General features: G+C 47.7%; 2 protein-coding genes across 3 annotated transcripts; both read right to left on the reverse strand.

Annotated features, from left to right (window-relative positions):
* Positions 1 to 699: 699 nt before the first annotated feature.
* Positions 700 to 13,196, reverse strand: LOC311150625 (uncharacterized protein). 2 transcript variants are annotated; one of them, XM_084188111.1, is made up of 12 exons: positions 11,814 to 13,196; positions 11,256 to 11,750; positions 10,372 to 11,080; positions 8,740 to 8,810; positions 8,564 to 8,649; positions 8,400 to 8,460; positions 8,188 to 8,263; positions 8,015 to 8,062; positions 7,558 to 7,808; positions 1,903 to 2,112; positions 1,603 to 1,691; positions 700 to 1,476 (listed from the first exon to the last, which is right to left on the reverse strand). In XM_084188111.1, the coding sequence occupies exons 1-12, from the start codon at positions 12,792 to 12,794 to the stop codon at positions 1,398 to 1,400; spliced, it is 3,156 nt and encodes a 1,051-aa protein (XP_084044237.1). In that variant the 5' UTR covers positions 12,795 to 13,196; the 3' UTR covers positions 700 to 1,397. The 2 variants fall into 2 exon arrangements, with proteins under 2 accessions (XP_084044237.1, XP_084044236.1); XM_084188110.1 differs by having other exon boundaries at positions 11,256 to 13,196.
* On the reverse strand, positions 13,022 to 18,399 carry LOC311098828 (uncharacterized protein; the record flags this gene model as incomplete). The annotated part of the gene is made up of 3 exons (XM_084139397.1): positions 18,329 to 18,399; positions 13,098 to 17,717; positions 13,022 to 13,054 (listed from the first exon to the last, which is right to left on the reverse strand). The coding sequence occupies exons 2-3, from the start codon at positions 17,652 to 17,654 to the stop codon at positions 13,022 to 13,024; spliced, it is 4,590 nt and encodes a 1,529-aa protein (XP_083995523.1). The 5' UTR covers positions 17,655 to 17,717; positions 18,329 to 18,399.
* Positions 18,400 to 19,329: the final 930 nt, after the last annotated feature.

The following is a 19,329-nucleotide window of genomic DNA, read 5'->3' on the forward strand; positions in this document are numbered from 1 at the left end:
AGCAGGGTGCCATTTGGAATGCGACCGAGAGGAACACCCTTATCGGACTATGAAGACATGGGAATACAGGAGGAAATGAGACACACCCTTCAACTCAGTGAGAAGCAGCGAGTAAACTGTTTTTCATCAGTGTATCACCGTAGTGATCGTAGCAATAAGGTTAAAGGTGGCCTTTTCTGTGTGTTACATTGTAAGCACTGTACATGCTGTTTCAACTTAAAGGTTTAAATAACTATATTTCAATGTTTTGCCAAAATGTTGGTACTCTCTGAAGGCTGTTTTCCAAGCCTGAGACGAGTTGGGATTTTACAACGACACAGATTGACTGAAGTTGCATGAGGAAATCCACCAAGAACCCTTGTAGCATAGCAACCGCAGAGCAACCAGGAAGTGCCTTGTGAATTCCAAGGTTGATGAGACATTAGACAAGCAACATATTATTTGTCGTTATAAATATAATACAAATAAAATCCTTTACCAGACTTGCATGTATTCATTATTGACCTGTCATGGGGGAATAGTCTCATTCCTGTACTGTCATTGCAAGTCATGGGTTGCGTCCCAAAGCGTCCCAAATGGCACCCTATTCCCTATATAGTGCACTACTTTAGCCCTATGGGCTCTGGTCAAAAGTAGTGCACTATGAAGGGAATAGGGTGCCATTTGGGACTCAGTTATACCAGTAAGAAGCAAACTAGATGACTGAGGAAGCTTTATTGAGCTGACATGATTCACGTTCAGAATGTTACATTCCTGTCACCAGGAAATAGGTATAAATGAAGGTATTGACAAGCTACCCTTACATGACCGTAGAATAAGGCAGGAATTCAAACAGGAAGAGGAATTCAAATATGGCTATTTAAAAAAAAACAGACATTCCCTTTTCTATATAAAAATAGAGCAGTATTTTCTATTAAAGAGTCCTGAATTTACAGTCATCCAGCCTTAACGGGTAACCATGTTGGATAAAATACTGTGGTAGGTGGTCTAAATGAAGTCCCAGTTTGAAACAGCAGTGTACGTCCTCCCAGGAGTTTCACGTTGACGCTGTTAATCTTGACCAGTCGATCACGTATGATTTCGGTTGATTTGAGAATGATTTGAATAACTTGGTAATTCAATGTTCACAGTCACACCACAGCAGTTGAATGTCCTCAAAGAAACAGTTCTATATGGCTCTTTTTGTCCCAGAATGCTCAACAGTTTTGTTGTGATTTGGAAACTTTGGCACTCTGCCTTTTAAATGCAACGTTGCCGCATTTGTGGAGATCGCATTTATGGTAAACGCTGCGTCTCAATCAGAAATTACCTTCAAATGTCAAGCACTATAAAACGCGCCCTCGGATTGAATCTCAGCTGAAGTCTGACGGTTGGAAGCCAAGTAGACAGTGTGGTGTTCAGTGTGCAGGACGCTGACCGATCGATGCTTTCATCTTCATCTGTTGCTCGATCATCCAATCAAACTCCTCTCTTTCCCTGAGGAGAGAAGGAAGGAGAGGAAAACAGATTCAGGTGTCGGAATTGGTGCCCTGACTTGAGTTAGCTCCCCAAACTAATGCCTAGGCTTTAGCTCAGTGGGCTAACACACTCCTCCTCTCTTACCTTTTACTCAGACAGGGCCCTTTTAGGTATTTGTCCTCTGCCTTCACCAGTGACAACTTGTCCACTCCAGCTATGGCATAGATAATAGCCTGCAGGAGAAGAAGACTTTAGAATAATTTAAAGCAATTTAACGTCACTTCAACAGTAAAGAAAGGGAATATAAAACACACACAGCAAAAATCAATTTGTGTTTCAATGTAGTATCCTACTGCATAAAGTAGAATCCTACTGCATAAAGTAGCATCCTACTGCATAAAGTAGCATCCTACTGCATAAAGTAGCATCCTACTGCATTCTGACCTCAGGTAAGAGGACATCCAGTACGAGGCGTATGCGGTCTACATCAGCCAGGCAGGGGGCGGTGAGGGGGGCAGTCTCATACACCCCTCTCAGGTACTGGTAGACCTGGTCCAGCTGCTCCTCGTCCTCCAGGTAGGTGTCCACTACTGACCGGCTGGCTGCCAGGAACCATCGCAACCACTTAGACTGTTGCTGACCGCTGATCACACCCTGGGGTTAGAGAGAGAGAGAGAGAGAGAGGTTATCATATACAGTGGGGAAAAAAAGTATTTAGTCAGCCACCAATTGTGCAAGTTCTCCCACTTAAAAAGATGAGAGAGGCCTGTAATTTTCATCAAAGGTACACGTCAACTATGACAGACAAATTGAGAAAAAGAAATCCAGAAAATCACATTGGAGGATTTTTTATGAATTTATTTGCAAATTATGGTGGAAAATAAGTATTTGGTCACCTACAAACAAGCAAGATTTCTGGCTCTCACAGACCTGTAACTTCTTCTTTAAGAGGCTCCTCTGTCCTCCACTTGTTACCTGTATTAATGGAACCTGTTTGAACTTGTTATCAGTATAAAAGACACTTGTTCACAACCTCAAACAGTCACACTCCAAACTCAACTATGGCGAAGACCAAAGAGCTGTCAAAGGACACCAGAAACAAAATTGTAGACCTGCACCAGGCTGGGAAGACTGAATCTGCAATAGGTAAGCAGCTTGGTTTGAAGAAATCAACTGTGGGAGCAATTATTAGGAAATGGAAGACATACAAGACCACTGATAATCTCCCTCGATCTGGGGCTCCACGCAAGATCTCACCCCGTGGGGTCAAAATGATCACAAGAACGGTGAGCAAAAATCCCAGAACCACACGGGGGGACCTAGTGAATGACCTGCAGAGAGCTGGGACCAAAGTAACAAAGCCTACCATCAGTAACACACTACGCCGCCAGGGACTCAAATCCTGCAGTGCAAGACGTGTACCCCTGATTAAGCCAGTACATGTCCAGGCCCGTCTGAAGTTTGCTAGAGTGAATTTGGATGATCCAGAAGAGGATTGGGAGAATGTCATATGAAACCAAAATATATTTTGGTAAAAACTCAACTCGTCGTGTTTGGAGGACAAAGAATGCTGAGTTGCATCCAAAGAACACCATACCTACTGTGAAGCATGGGGGTGGAAACATCATGCTTTGGGGCTGTTTTTCTGCAAAGGGACCAGGACGACTGATCCGTGTAAAGGAAAGAATGAATGGGGCCATGTATTGTGAGATTTTGAGTGAAAACCTCCTTCCATCAGCAAGGGCATTGAAGATGAAACGTGGCTGGGTCTTTCAGCATGACAATGATCCCAAACACACCGCCCGGGCAACGAAGGAGTGGCTTCGTAAGAAGCATTTCAAGGTCCTGGAGTGGCCTAGCCAGTCTCCAGATCTCAACCCCATAGAAAATCTTTGGAGGGAGTTGAAAGTCTGTGTTGCCCAGCGACAGCCCCAAAACATCACTGCTCTAGAGGAGATCTGCATGGAGGAATGGGCCAAAATACCAGCAACAGTGTGTGACAACCTTGTGAAGACTTACAGAAAACGTTTGACCTGTGTCATTGCCAACAAAGGGTATATAACAAAGTATTGAGAAACTTTTGTTATTGACCAAATACTTATTTTCCACCATAATTTGCAAATAAATTCATAAAAAATCCTACAATGTGATTTTCTGGATTTTTTCCCCTCATTTTGTCTGTCCTAGTTGACTTGTACCTATGATGAAAATTACAGGCCTCTCCCATCTTTTTAAGTGGGAGAACTTGCACAATTGGTGGCTGACTAAATACTTTTTTTCCCCACTGTATAGAGAGCTGATCACACCCTGGGGTGAGAGAGAGAGAGGTTATCATATATAGAGAGCTGATCACACCCTGGGGTGAGAGAGAGAGAGAGAGGTTATCATATATAGAGAGCTGATCACACCCTGGGGTGAGAGAGAGAGAGAGAGAGGTTATCATATATAGAGAGCTGATCACACCCTGGGGTGAGAGAGAGAGGTTATCATATATAGAGAGCTGATCACACCCTGGGGTGAGAGAGAGAGAGAGGTTATCATACAGTTGAAGTCGGAAGTTTACATACACTTAGGTTGGAGTCATTGAAACTCGTTTTTCAACCACTCCACAAATTTCTTGTTAACAAACTATAGTTTTGGCAAGTCGGTTAGGACATCTACTTTGTGCATGACAAGTAATTTTTCCAACAATTGTTTACAGACAGATTATTTCACTTTATTCACTGTAGCACAATTCCAGTGGGTCAGAAGTTTACATACACTAAGTTGACTGTGCCTTTAAACAGCTTGGAAAATTCCAGAAAATGTCATGGCTTTAGAAGCTTCTGATAGGCTTGATACGTTTGAGTCAATTGGAGGTGTACCTGTGGATGTATTTCAAGGCCTACCTTCAAACTCAGTACCTCTTTGCTGATTTCTTTTGATTTTCCCATGATGTCAAGCAAAGACCTCAGAAAAAAATGTGTAGACCTCCACAGGTCTGGTTAATCCTTGGGAGCAATTTCCAAACACCTGAAGGTACCACGTTCATCTGTACAAACAATAGTACGCAAGTATAAACACCATGGAACCATGCAGCCGTCATACCGCTCAGGAAGGAGACACGTTCTGTCTCCTAGAGATTAACGTACTTTGGTTTGAAAAGTGCAAATCAATCCCAGAACAACAGCAAAGGACCTTGTGAAGATGCTGGAGGAAACGGGTACAAAAGTATCTATATCCACAGTAAAATGAGTCCTATGTCGACATAACCTGAAAGGCCGCTCAGCAAGGAAGAAGCCACTGCTCCAAAACCGCTATAAAAAAGCCAGACTACGGTTTGCAACTGCACATGGGGACAAAGATTTTACTTTTTGGAGAAATGTCCTCTGGTCTGATGAAAGAAAAATAGAACTGTTTGCCTATAGACATCAGTCAGGAAGTTAAAGCTTGGTCGCAAATGGGTCTTCCAAATGGACAATGACCCCAAGCATACTTCCAAAGTTGTGGCAAAACGGCTTAAGGACAACAAAGTCAAGGTATTGGAGTGGCCATCACAAAGCCCTGACCTCAATCCTATAGAAAATGTGTGGGCAGAACTGAAAAAGCGTGTGCGAGCAAGGAGGCCTACAAACCTGACTCAGTTACACCAGCTCTGTCAGGAGGAATGGGCCAAAATTCACCCAACTTATTGTGGGAAGCTTGTGGAAGGCTACCCGAAACAGTTGACCCAAGATAAACAATTTAAAGGCAATGCTACCAAATACTAATTGAGTGTATGTAAACTTCTGACCCACTGGGAATGTGATGAAAGAAATAAAAGCTGAAATAAATAATTCTCTACTATTATTCTGACATTTCACATTCTTAAAATAAAGTGGTGATCCTAACTGACCTAAGACAGGGAATTTTTACTAGGATTAAATGTCAGGAATTGTGAAAAACTGAGTTTAAATGTATTTGGCTAAGATGTATGTAAACTTCCGACTTCAACTGTATATACAGAGCTGATCACACCCTGGGGTGAGAGAGAGGTTATCATACAGTGGTGTGAAAAAGTGTTTGCCCCCTTCCTGATTTCTTATTTGTTTGCATGTTTGTCACACTTAAATGTTTCAGATCAAAAATATTTAAATATTAGTCAAAGATAACACAAAATCTTTGCAGAATTGTTGTAATTCAGCCACATTGGAGGGTCTTCGAGCATGAACTGCCTTTTTAAAGGTCATGCCACAGCATCTCAATAGGATTCAGGTCAGGACTTTGACTAGGCCACTCCAAAGTCTTCATTTTGTTTTTCTTCAGCCATTCAGAGGTGGACTTGCTGGTGTGTTTTGGATCATTGTCCTGCTGCAGAACCCAAGTTCGCTTCAGCTTGAGGTCACGAACTGATGGCCGGACATTCTCCTTCAGGTAGACAGCAGAATTCATGGTTCCATTTATCACAGCAAGTCTTCCAGGTCCTGAAGCAGCAAAACAGGCCCAGACCATCACACTACCACCACCATATTTTACTGTTGGTATGATGTTCTTTTTCTGAAATGCGGTGTTACTTTTACGCCAGATGTAATGGGACACACACACCTTCCAAAACGTTCAACTTTTGTCTCGTCAGTCCGCAGAGTATTTTCCCAAAGGTCTTGGGGATCATCAAGATGTTTTCTGGCAAAAATGAGACGAGCGTTAATGTTATTTTTGCTCAGCAGTGGTTTTCGTCTTGGAATTCTGCCATGCAGGCCATTTTTGCCCAGTCTCTTTCTTATGGTGGAGTCATGAACACTGACCTTAACTGAGGCAAGTGAGGCCTGCAGCTCTTTGGATGTTGTTGTGGGGTCTTTTGTGACCTCTTGGATGAGTCGTCGCTGCGCTCTTGGGGTAATTTTGGTCGGCCGGCCACTCCTGGGAAGGTTCACCACTGTTCCATGTTTTCGCCATTTGTGGATAATGGCTCTCACTGTGGTTCGCTGATGTCCCAAAGCTTTAGAAATGGCTTTATAACCTTTTCCAGACTGATGGATCTCAATTACTTTCTTTCTCATTTGTTCCTGAATTTCTTTGGATCTCGGCATGATGTCTAGCTTGAGAGGATCTTTTGGTCTACTTCACTTTGTCAGGCAGGTCCTATTTAAGTGATTCCTTGATTGAGAACAGGTGTGGCAGTAATCAGGCCTGGGTGTGGCTAGAGGAATTGAACTCAGGTGTGATAAACCACAGTTGAGTTGTGTTATAACAGGGGGGGGGGCAAACACTTTTTCACACAGGGCCATGTAGGTTTGGATTTTGTTTTCCCTTAATAATAACAACAACCTTCATTTCAAAACTGCATTTTGTGTTTACTTGTGTTATCTTTGACTAATATTTAAATTTGTTTGATGATCTGAAACATTTAAGTGTGACAAACATGCAAACAAATAACAAATCAGGAAGGGGGCAAACACTTTTTCACACCACTGTGTATATAGAGCTGATCACACCCTGGGGTGAGAGAGAGAGAGAGGTTATCATAGAGAGAGACCTGATCACACCCTGGGGAGAGAGAGAGAGAGGTTATCATAGAGAGAGAGCTGATCACACCCTGGGGTGAGAGAGAGAGAGGTTATCATATATAGAGAGCTGATCACACCCTGGGGTGAGAGAGAGAGGTTATCATAGAGAGAGAGCTGATCACACCCTGGGGAGAGAGAGAGAGAGAGGTTATCATAGAGAGAGAGCTGATCACACCCTGGGGAGAGAGAGAGAGAGAGGTTATCATAGAGAGAGAGCTGAACACACCCTGGGGAGAGAGAGAGAGAGAGGTTATCATAGAGAGAGAGCTGATCACACCCTGGGGAGAGAGAGAGAGAGAGGTTATCATAGAGAGAGAGCTGAACACACCCTGGGGTGAGAGAGAGAGAGGTTATCATAGAGAGAGAGAGCTGATCACACCCTGGGGTGAGAGAGGGATGGGGAGAGAGAGAGGGATGGAAGGAGGGAGAGAGCGAGCGAGAAAGAGGGATGAGGGAGAGAGAGAGGGTAATGAAGGGAGAACATCTGATACTGACAGACGAAGGAGAGGGTTTGGACAGATGGAGGGAGAGAACATAATGAGTGCCTGGGAGAGGCATCGCCATGACTACTCACTAGAAGGCGTGTCTCCACTCGGCGTTGCTTAACGATGAAGTCCACCAGTTTCTCGTTGGCCCGGTTACGTGCTGCCTTGGAGCGGTCAGGCAGCAGCTTCCTCCTCCTCCTCCTCTCCTCCTCCTGCCGGTCGCTGCCCTCCTCCTCTTCCTCCCCCAGGTTGGAGGTCAAAAACTGCGACTCCAAGATCAGCTTACTGGGGAAGGTCAGGTCAGAGGTACCCTGAGGGTAACGCTTCCTCACCGGACAGCCTGGGGGGGGGATCAGGGAGGTTATCCATTCATCCATCCCTCTGACCTTTATTTAGTCCGGTCAGTTAGTTAGAGAAAACATTCTGTTGTACTATAATGCCCATCTTAAATTAAGAACAGGCAGCATTGGGATGAAGTTAAAACATTGGATAGCAAAGTACCTGGTCAATTCAACATCTAATAGCAGTGAATAGACATGAACTCACTTATGTCATCAGAAAAGTATTCAATGAAGGAACCGGTGAAGCCGCATCCTGCAAAGACAATACAAAACATCAAGGCCAAAACCTGGCAATACAACACACATATAATGAACTCAATCTGGGTCCGGAAAACAGGCGTATAGTGCTCATTCTAAGAGAAGTGGAGAATAGTTTACCGATACGGATTCTATAGTCGGCGATCAGCTCCAGGCACCATTTGATGGCAGCATCATAACTCTCTCTGGCTTTACACTACAGACATCAGCAAACAACATCAACACACCAGTGACCAGGACTACATATACAAAAACAGCTGTATCTATACTATATATATTAGTTGTATGGAGACAGTATTCATAAGGAGTTTGTCTGTTTCAGACAACCTTACCACAAGCTGATCAGCCTCTTCACAGTCAAAAGGCTTCAATGTTTTTAGGGCCACAGAGAAGCTGGAAAAGAAACCGAAAAAACATGATGGTTAATATTGGGAGCAAAGGTTCATTACTAAGTGAATGACAGTGGAAAGGGTTGAACAGAGTTTTTGGTTCCTACCCTTTTCGTATCCTCTTCTTGTCAAACAGCAGGTCGTCAATAAACACGATGCTGGCTTTCTTCATCTTCCGGTTCACGCTTTTCACCTGTGGAGAAGAGGAGTTGTTGACGGGCAAAATGTCCCCACCACATCTCATCGTTTCATGTTGTTGGAGGACAGATGCACACTCACTCACCATTGCCGGCCAGAAAGGATAATTTCTAAATTTGCACCAAACACATATTCCCTCTGTTATGGACAGCGGCTCTGAAAGAGACAAATAATGATTTATTTTTCCGTTAATTATACTGAACAAAAATATATTAAACGCAACATGTAAAGTGTTGGTCCCATGTTTCATGAGCTGAAATAAAAGATCCCAGATATTTCCCATTTGCACAAAAAGCTTATTTCTCTCAAATTATGGGCACACATTTGTTTACATCCCTGTTAATGAGCATTTCTTATTTGCCAAGATAATCCATCCACCTGACAGGTGTGGCATATCAAGAAGCTGATTAAACAGCATGATCATTACACAGGTGCACCTTGTGCTGGGACAATAAAAGGCCACTAAAATGTGCAATTTTGTCACAATACAATGCCACAGATGTCTCAAGTTGAGGGAGAATGCAATTGGCATGCTGACTGCAGGAATGTCCACCAGAGCAGTTGTTAGAGAATTTGGCAGTGCTTCCAATCGGCCTCACAACCACAGACCACGTGTAACCACGCCAGCCCAGGTCCTCCACATCCGGCTACTTCACCTGCGGGATCATCTGAGACCAGTCACCTGGACAGCTGATGAAACTGTGGGTTTGTGCAACAGACACATTTCTGCACCAACTGTCAGAAACCATTTCAGAGAAGCTCATCTGCGTGCTCGTCGTCCTCACCAGGGTCTTGACCTGACTGCAGTTCGGTGTCGTAAACGACTTCAGTGGGCAAATGCTCACCTTCGATGGAAACTGGCACGCTGGAGAAGTGTGCTCTTCACGGATGAATTCCGGTTTCAACTGTACCGGGCAGATGGCGTTGTGTTGGCGAGCGGTTTGCTGATATCAACAATGTGAACAGAGTGCCCCATGGTGGCAGTCGGGTTATGGTATGGGCAGGCATAAGCTACGGACAACAAACACAATAGCATTTTATCGATGGCAATTTGAATGCACAGAGATACCGTGACGAGATCCTGATGCCCATTGTCGTGCCATTCATCCGCTGCCATCACCTCATGTTTCAGCATGATAATGCACAACCCCATATCGCAAGGATCTATACACAATTCCTGTGAGCTGAAAATGTCCCAGTTCTTCCATGGCCTGCATACTCACCAGACTGTCACCCATTGAGCATGTTTGGGATGCTCTGGATCGACGTGTACGACAGCGTGTTCCAGTTCCCGCCAATAGCCAGCAACTTCGCACAGCCATTGAAGAGGAGTTGGACAACATTCCACATGCCGCAATCAACAGCCTGATCAACTCTATGTGAAGGAGATGTGTCGCGCTGCATGAGGCAAATGGTGGTCACACCCGATACTGACTGGTTTTCTAATCCACGCCCCTACTTAAAAAAAAAAGGTTTTCTGTGACCAACAGATGCAACTGTATACTCAGTCATGTGAAATCCATAGATTAGGGCCTAATTAATTTATTTCAATTGACTGATTTCCTTATATGAACTGTAAAATCTTTGAAATTCTTGCATGTTGCGTTTATATTTTTGTTCAGTGTAATTAACAACAATGCACGATTTTCGCACGTGTAGGCAGGAATCATGTCAGAGAGGGAGTTTATCAACCATCAACACAATCACACTAACTCACTTGTGTTATTTAAGAAACTGGGCAGATCTTCCTCATCCTCCTGCTCTTCCTCCTCCTCTTCAAGAGGAAGTGATGTCAGGTGGTCTTCCTGTAGGCTCAGTTCGATGGACAGGTCTGAGGACAGGGAGGAATCTCCTGTGTCTTCGTCCGGTGAGTCCAACTCCAGCAGCTCAAACCGTGGTCTGGAGCATTGGATTGGCTGAGAGCTGGTGCTGTTGTCACTCTGCAGCCCGACTCCCTCCACTCCCTCTGCTGTAAGGCTCTTCCTGCTTCTACGTCTGCGCTTGGCTGGAGGCCCCTCCTCTGAGCTGCAGGTCTGAGACCCTCCCTCTGCTGCAGTTTTCACATTCTTCTTCTTACCACACTGAGTCTTGACTCTCTTCACTACAGCCGGGTCCTTCACTCTCTTCACTACAGCCGGGTTCTTCACTCTCTTCACTACAGCCGGGTCCTTCACTCTCTTCACTACAGCCGGGTCCTTCACTCTCTTCACTACAGCCGGGTCCTTCACTCTCTTCACTACAGCCGGGTCCTTCACTCTCTTCACTACAGCCGGGTCCTTCACTCTCTTCACTACAGCCGGGTCCTTCACTCTCTTCACTACAGCCGGGTTCTTCACGCTCTTCACTACAGCCGGGTTCTTCCTTGGCCGACCTCTGGGTTTACGCCAAGGTTTACTGCCGGGTAAAGCTACGTCTGGCTCTGGAGTCTGAAAGAGAGAAGGTTACTGAATGTTGAATACTTTAAACATTTACTACAATCTACAGAGATTGAGCCTAGGCCTGGACTGAAACACCTCTCCATTGTCAAGGGAAATTAACTCTCAGTGCATAACGTCACATCATGTCTGTTTCTACTCAGTGTCGATGAAGACGATACAGTACCATGTCCAGATGCTCCAACAGCTTCCAGGGGGTGATGGGTGAGGCGTTCTGAAGGCTCTCTGGCTTGGAGCCCAGGGCCAGGGGAGACAGGGAGGCAGAGAAGGGGTTGTCTGTTCCTATGGAGGATCTGGGGCCTGGGGTGGAGCTAAGACAGATCTGCTGCTGGACCCACGTGGTTCTGCCTCCGACTCGCTTAGGTGTGCTTGGTGAGGAGGAGACGCCAGGAGGGCTGAGAGTAGGAGAGAGGCTACTCTGTAGGCCGGAGGAGAGTTCTGCAGATCGCACAGGGAGTGAAGAGAGGATCTCAGAGTCTACCCTGTGGGTCTGTGATTTTTTTTTATATTTTCTCTTTGGAACACCAGGAGGGATGTGTGTGGATGAGGAAAGGCTAGGGGAGAGGTCTGCAGATAGCACAGAGAGTGAGATGGGGACGTCAGAGACTACATTACGGCTCTGTGATTTCTTAGTATATTTTCTATTTTTTACAGTCTCCACCTGTGACTGGTCAGTCTCCACCTGTGACTGGTCAGTCTCCACCTGTGACTGTTCAGTCTCCACCTGTGACTGTTCAGTCTCCACCTGTGACTCTACTTTTCGCTTCTGAGATTTTTCAGATGTCTTTTCCCTATTTCTCCCAGTTTCCTGTGACTGGCCTACCTTATGGCTCTGTGACTTTCTAGTATGTTTCCACTTTCTCACAGTTTCCTGCGACTTGTCAGACTCCTTTGACTGGTAAGTCTCCTGTGACAGGTCAGTCTCCTGTGGCTGGTCTACCTTATGGGTTGGTAATATTTTAGGCACTGTTTTCCTTTTTGTTACAGACTCCTGTGACTGGACAGTTTCCTGTGATTGAGCTACCTTGGAGGTCTGTGACGTTTTAGATGCATGTTTCCTCTTGCTCAAAGTCTCACTCTCCTGTGACTGGTCTGTCTCCTGTGACTGGTCTACCTTCAGAGTCTCCGATTTTTTTGTATACTTCCTCTTTCTCACCGGTGACAGACACCTGTCCTCAGGGCCAGGCACAGGTGAGTTGGGTGTCAAGGATTGTGTCTCAGCCTCTGTTTGGTCCTCTGGCTGTGAACATGGGTGTGTATCTGTCGGGGAATGGGCCTGATGGATCTGATGTTCTGGGACAGTATGAGGTTTCTTGTGTTTGGGTGGCCTCCCCCTCTTGCGCCTTACACCTTGTGGCTGTGCCGCATCAGAGGTTCCTTTCTCTGCGGTCCTCTGTTTCTGGGGTGAAACAAGTGGTTCAGCCCCTAGCTCGCTGGTCAGTGAGTCTGTGTGTTCTCCAGCAGTTAGGACATTTGGGCTGGTTGTATCTCCTTGTTCTACAGATGGACTAGAGAGATGGGTCCCTTCATTATGCTGTACCTTCTGTAAGTCCTTGGTGGTGGATGGTAGTTCAGAGGCGCCCACAGGTGGGCTGGGTGACAGGGGCTGCGTCTCAACCTCTGTTTGGGCATCAGGTGGCTGACACCTGTCCTCAGGCACAGGTGAGATGGATGACAGGGGCTGTGTCACTGTGAAAGCATTCATTTGGTCCTCTCGCTGTGAACATGGGTCTGAATCTGAAGTGGACTGGATCTGATGTTCTGGGACAGTATGAGGTTTCTTGTGTTTGGGTGGCCTCCCCCTCTTGCGCCGTTCACTGTGTGGCTTTGACGCATCAGAGGTTCCTTTCTCCGCTGTACTCTGTTTCTGGGGTGAAACAAGTGGTTCAGCCCCTAGCTCGCTGGTCAGTGAGTCTGTGTGTTCTCCAGCAGTTAGGACATTTGGGCTGGTTGTATCTCCTTGTTCTACAGATGGACTAGAGAGATGGGTCCCTTCATTATGCTGTACCTTCTGTAAGTCCTTGGTGGGGGATGGTAGTTCAGAGGCGCCCACAGGTGGGCTGGGTGACAGGGGCTGCGTCTCAACCTCCGTTTGGGCATCAGGTGGCTGACACCTGTCCTCAGGCACAGGTGGGCTGGGTGACAGGGGCTGCGTCTCAACCTCTGTTTGGGCATCAGGTGGCTGACACCTGTCCTCAGGCACAGGTGAGATGGGTGACAGGGGCTGCGTCTCAACCTCTGTTTGGGCATCAGGTGGCTGACACCTGTCCTCAGGCACAGGTGAGCTGGGTGACAGGGGCTGCGTCTCAACCTCTGTTTGGGCATCAGGTGGCTGACACCTGTCCTCAGGCACAGGTGAGCTGGGTGACAGGGGCTGCGTCTCAACCTCTGTTTGGGCATCAGGTGGCTGACACCTGTCCTCAGGCACAGGTGAGCTGGGTGACAGGGGCTGCGTCTCAACCTCTGTTTGGGCATCAGGTGGCTGACACCTGTCCTCAGGCACAGGTGAGATGGATGACAGGGGCTGTGTCACTGTGAAAGCATTCATTTGGTCCTCTCGCTGTGAACATGGGTCTGAATCTGAAGTGGACTGGATCTGATGTTCTGGGACAGCATGAGGTTTCTTGTGTTTGGGTGGCCTCCCCCTCTTGCGCCGTTCACTGTGTGGCTGTGAGGCATCAGAGGTTCCTTTCTCCGCTGTACTCTGTTTCTGGGGTGAAACAAGTGGTTCAGCCCCTAGCTCGCTGGTCAGTGAGTCTGTGTGTTCTCCAGCAGTTAGGACATTTGGGCTGGTTGTATCTCCTTGTTCTACAGATGGACTAGAGAGATGGGTCCCTTCATTATGCTGTACCTTCTGTAAGTACTTGGTGGGGGATGGTAGTTCAGAGGCGCCCACAGGTGGGCTGGGTGACAGGGGCTGCGTCTCAACCTCTGTTTGGGCATCAGGTGGCTGACACCTGTCCTCAGGCACAGGTGAGCTGGGTGACAGGGGCTGCGTCTCAACCTCCGTTTGGGCATCAGGTGGCTGACACCTGTCCTCAGGCACAGGTGAGCTGGGTGACAGGGGCTGCGTCTCAACCTCTGTTTGGGCATCAGGTGGCTGACACCTGTCCTCAGGCACAGGTGAGCTGGGTGACAGGGGCTGCGTCTCAACCTCTGTTTGGGCATCAGGTGGCTGACACCTGTCCTCAGGCACAGGTGAGATGGATGACAGGGGCTGTGTCACTGTGAAAGCATTCATTTGGTCCTCTCGCTGTGAACATGGGTCTGAATCTGAAGTGGACTGGATCTGATGTTCTGGGACAGCATGAGGTTTCTTGTGTTTGGGTGGCCTCCCCCTCTTGCGCCGTTCACTGTGTGGCTGTGACGCATCAGAGGTTCCTTTCTCCGCTGTACTCTGTTTCTGGGGTGAAACAAGTGGTTCAGCCCCTAGCTCGCTGGTCAGTGAGTCTGTGTGTTCTCCAGCAGTTAGGACATTTGGGCTGGTTGTATCTCCTTGTTCTACAGATGGACTAGAGAGATGGGTCCCTTCATTATGCTGTACCTTCTGTAAGTCCTTGGTGGGGGATGGTAGTTCAGAGGGGCCCACAGGTGGGCTGGGTGACAGGGGCTGCGTCTCAACCTCTGTTTGGGCATCAGGTGGCTGACACCTGTCCTCAGGCACAGGTGGGCTGGGTGACAGGGGCTGCGTCTCAACCTCTGTTTGGGCATCAGGTGGCTGACACCTGTCCTCAGGCACAGGTGAGCTGGGTGACAGGGGCTGCGTCTCAACCTCCGTTTGGGCATCAGGTGGCTGACACCTGTCCTCAGGCACAGGTGAGCTGGGTGACAGGGGCTGCGTCTCAACCTCTGTTTGGGCATCAGGTGGCTGACACCTGTCCTCAGGCACAGGTGAGCTGGGTGACAGGGGCTGCGTCTCAACCTCTGTTTGGGCATCAGGTGGCTGACACCTGTCCTCAGGCACAGGTGAGCTGGGTGACAGGGGCTGCGTCTCAACCTCTGTTTGGGCATCAGGTGGCTGACACCTGTCCTCAGGCACAGGTGAGATGGATGACAGGGGCTGTGTCACTGTGAAAGCATTCATTTGGTCCTCTCGCTGTGAACATGGGTCTGAATCTGAAGTGGACTGGATCTGATGTTCTGGGACAGCATGAGGTTTCTTGTGTTTGGGTGGCCTCCCCCTCTTGCGCCGTTCACTGTGTGGCTGTGAGGCATCAGAGGTTCCTTTCTCCGCTGTACTCTGTTTCTGGGGTGAAACAAGTGGTTCAGCCCCTAGCTCGCTGGTCAGTGAGTCTGTGTGTTCTCCAGCAGTTAGGACATTTGGGCTGGTTGTATCTCCTTGTTCTACAGATGGACTAGAGAGATGGGTCCCTTCATTATGCTGTACCTTCTGTAAGTCCTTGGTGGGGGATGGTAGTCCAGAGGCGCCCACAGGTGGGCTGGGTGACAGGGGCTGCGTCTCAACCTCTGTTTGGGCATCAGGTGGCTGACACCTGTCCTCAGGCACAGGTGGGCTGGGTGACAGGGGCTGCGTCTCAACCTCTGTTTGGGCATCAGGTGGCTGACACCTGTCCTCAGGCACAGGTGAGATGGGTGACAGGGGCTGCGTCTCAACCTCTGTTTGGGCATCAGGTGGCTGACACCTGTCCTCAGGCACAGGTGAGATGGGTGACAGGGGCTGCGTCTCAACCTCCGTTTGGGCATCAGGTGGCTGACACCTGTCCTCAGGCACAGGTGAGCTGGGTGACAGGGGCTGCGTCTCAACCTCTGTTTGGGCATCAGGTGGCTGACACCTGTCCTCAGGCACAGGTGAGCTGGGTGACAGGGGCTGCGTCTCAACCTCTGTTTGGGCATCAGGTGGCTGACACCTGTCCTCAGGCACAGGTGAGATGGATGACAGGGGCTGTGTCACTGTGAAAGCATTCATTTGGTCCTCTCGCTGTGAACATGGGTCTGAATCTGAAGTGGACTGGATCTGATGTTCTGGGACAGCATGAGGTTTCTTGTGTTTGGGTGGCCTCCCCCTCTTGCGCCGTTCACTGTGTGGCTGTGAGGCATCAGAGGTTCCTTTCTCCGCTGTACTCTGTTTCTGGGGTGAAACAAGTGGTTCAGCCCCTAGCTCGCTGGTCAGTGAGTCTGTGTGTTCTCCAGCAGTTAGGACATTTGGGCTGGTTGTATCTCCTTGTTCTACAGATGGACTAGAGAGATGGGTCCCTTCATTATGCTGTACCTTCTGTAAGTCCTTGGTGGGGGATGGTAGTTCAGAGGGGCCCACAGGTGGGCTGGGTGACAGGGGCTGCGTCTCAACCTCTGTTTGGGCATCAGGTGGCTGACACCTGTCCTCAGGCACAGGTGGGCTGGGTGACAGGGGCTGCGTCTCAACCTCTGTTTGGGCATCAGGTGGCTGACACCTGTCCTCAGGCACAGGTGAGCTGGGTGACAGGGGCTGCGTCTCAACCTCCGTTTGGGCATCAGGTGGCTGACACCTGTCCTCAGGCACAGGTGAGCTGGGTGACAGGGGCTGCGTCTCAACCTCTGTTTGGGCATCAGGTGGCTGACACCTGTCCTCAGGCACAGGTGAGCTGGGTGACAGGGGCTGCGTCTCAACCTCTGTTTGGGCATCAGGTGGCTGACACCTGTCCTCAGGCACAGGTGAGCTGGGTGACAGGGGCTGTGTCACTGTGAAAGCATTCATTTGGTCCTCTCGCTGTGAACATGGGTCTGAATCTGAAGTGGACTGGATCTGATGTTCTGGGACAGCATGAGGTTTCTTGTGTTTGGGTGGCCTCCCCCTCTTGCGCCGTTCACTGTGTGGCTGTGAGGCATCAGAGGTTCCTTTCTCCGCTGTACTCTGTTTCTGGGGTGAAACAAGTGGTTCAGCCCCTAGCTCGCTGGTCAGTGAGTCTGTGTGTTCTCCAGCAGTTAGGACATTTGGGCTGGTTGTATCTCCTTGTTCTACAGATGGACTAGAGAGATGGGTCCCTTCATTATGCTTTACCTTCTGTAAGTCCTTGGTGGGGGATGGTAGTTCAGAGGCGCCCACAGGTGGGCTGGGTGACAGGGGCTGCGTCTCAACCTCTGTTTGGGCATCAGGTGGCTGACACCTGTCCTCAGGCACAGGTGGGCTGGGTGACAGGGGCTGCGTCTCAACCTCTGTTTGGGCATCAGGTGGCTGACACCTGTCCTCAGGCACAGGTGAGATGGATGACAGGGGCTGTGTCACTGTGAAAGCATTCATTTGGTCCTCTCGCTGTGAACATGGGTCTGAATCTGAAGTGGACTGGATCTGATGTTCTGGGACAGCATGAGGTTTCTTGTGTTTGGGTGGCCTCCCCCTCTTGCGCCGTTCACTGTGTGGCTGTGAGGCATCAGAGGTTCCTTTCTCCGCTGTACTCTGTTTCTGGGGTGAAATTAGTGATTGAGACAGGCTAGCAGGGTTGGTTGAAACAGGTGTTTGAACTGGGCTAGCAGGGCTAAGTCCTGGCTGTGGAGTGGATGTTTGGTGGTCGGTCCAATTTGAGGTCTTCTGAGTGGAAGAGGAAGAACTGTCCTCTGGTGAATTCATGTTCAGGGCCAGGCGAGCTCCAGTGCTTCAGCTCCTCAGGGGGGCAATGCTCGTCATCTTGAGCTGTGGTGGAACCATGCAGGAAGATAACCGTTTATTATTTGTGTTGATCAAATAACATATGCATTTCAGAGAGGGTTGTAACATTAATGTGTAGGCTAGTAATTATCACCTAGGAAACATCTTAGCAAACATCTGGCCAACTAGCTAGCTAGCTAGCTAGCTAGCTAAACACTGACAGCTTGTGAATTTGAAAGTTGTGTTGCTAGACCAAGATACGGCCCTTAAGAAAATTAACAACTTCCATTTTCATCTCAAGAGATTTCTTCATGCAAACATGTCAAATAAATAACGTTAGCTGTTAGCTAGCTGACAACACTACTAGAGATCGGTCTCATCAGATATTTCAACAAAAACATTTGTTACAAATGAAATTACAGACAGTTGACTAGCTTTGATAGATTTTCGTATTCACTTTACATCCGCATATGCATGCACAGCGTGCTTGCTGGTCAAACAACGGTAGCTAGCTTAGCTACCGATAATTCTACAGTACAGCATGTTTTGAATTGCATCGGTTACTCTGTGCTGGCTAACCGTTAGCTAGCTAACTTGCTAAAGTAGTATAGTAGTTAGGTTCCAAAGATTGATTTGCATAAAATATTTATACGTACACATAGAAACAGCAAGGTAGCTAGGTTGAATACTTTCTTCTAGATACTTCAAATGTTGCAACTCCTTCTGGGTTGTCACTAGTTACCACACCCACAAAGTCAAAATTGGCTATGGTCAACTGGCTATATCGTAAAAATTCATGAAAACAAAACGTAGCTTTTTGTTCTTAATTTAAGGTGAAGCTTATGGTTAGCAGTGTGGTTAGGTTTAAAATACGATTTTAAGAAGATACATTGAAGAAATAGGCGGGGTATATGGCTTTGTGGCTGTGGTAACTAGTGATGACCCCCTCCTAAACCAAAACAGAAATACTTTTGAGATGTGAAACTCCATTGGAATTGTGTACATTGTCCATGCGTCGTCAATGGGGCGCTAGCTTTCCGAGATGTGAGATAATTAATTAGTTGTAACCTTGTATCGCTTTGGAATCCTGACATTACGTACTTTCGAGGAAAATAGTCAGGTTTCTCGATATATGGTGCTTTCAAGACAACTGGGAACACGGAAAAAACGAGGTCAAATCATGACGTCAGTGATGACTTCAGGACGGAAAGTCTGGCCTTTAGGAAGAGGCCCGACTTCCCGACTTGGAATTCCGAGTTGGATGACCGTTCAAACGATTTTTTCCAGTCGGAGATTTCCGAGTCCCCTATTGTTTTAAACGCGGCATCATACCCAGACTTTGAGAAGGGTTTGCATGAAGATTAGTTTAGCAACTGCGTGACGCAGCATGACAAGGTCAACCCGATTGGTCGACAGCCTGGGCGTTATACGTTGCTTCTTTCATTGTCTAATGGGATTCCCATCTCTTCCGTTCTCTAATATCTCTGGCGAAAACAACGTATATTCCGAGTTTCGCGCCGTTTGATTCATGGGATATGTAGTACATTAAACAGAACTCAGGAGCAACGTAATTTCCCTCATTTCCAATTTGACGAAATTACATATTTAGGCAGAAAATCATACACGAACATAAACCAAAAACACAACACACAGTAAA

This window comes from Coregonus lavaretus (assembly GCF_964263955.1).
Source record: "Coregonus lavaretus genome assembly, chromosome: 23".
In the NCBI taxonomy this organism is placed as follows: Eukaryota; Metazoa; Chordata; class Actinopteri; order Salmoniformes; family Salmonidae; genus Coregonus; species Coregonus lavaretus.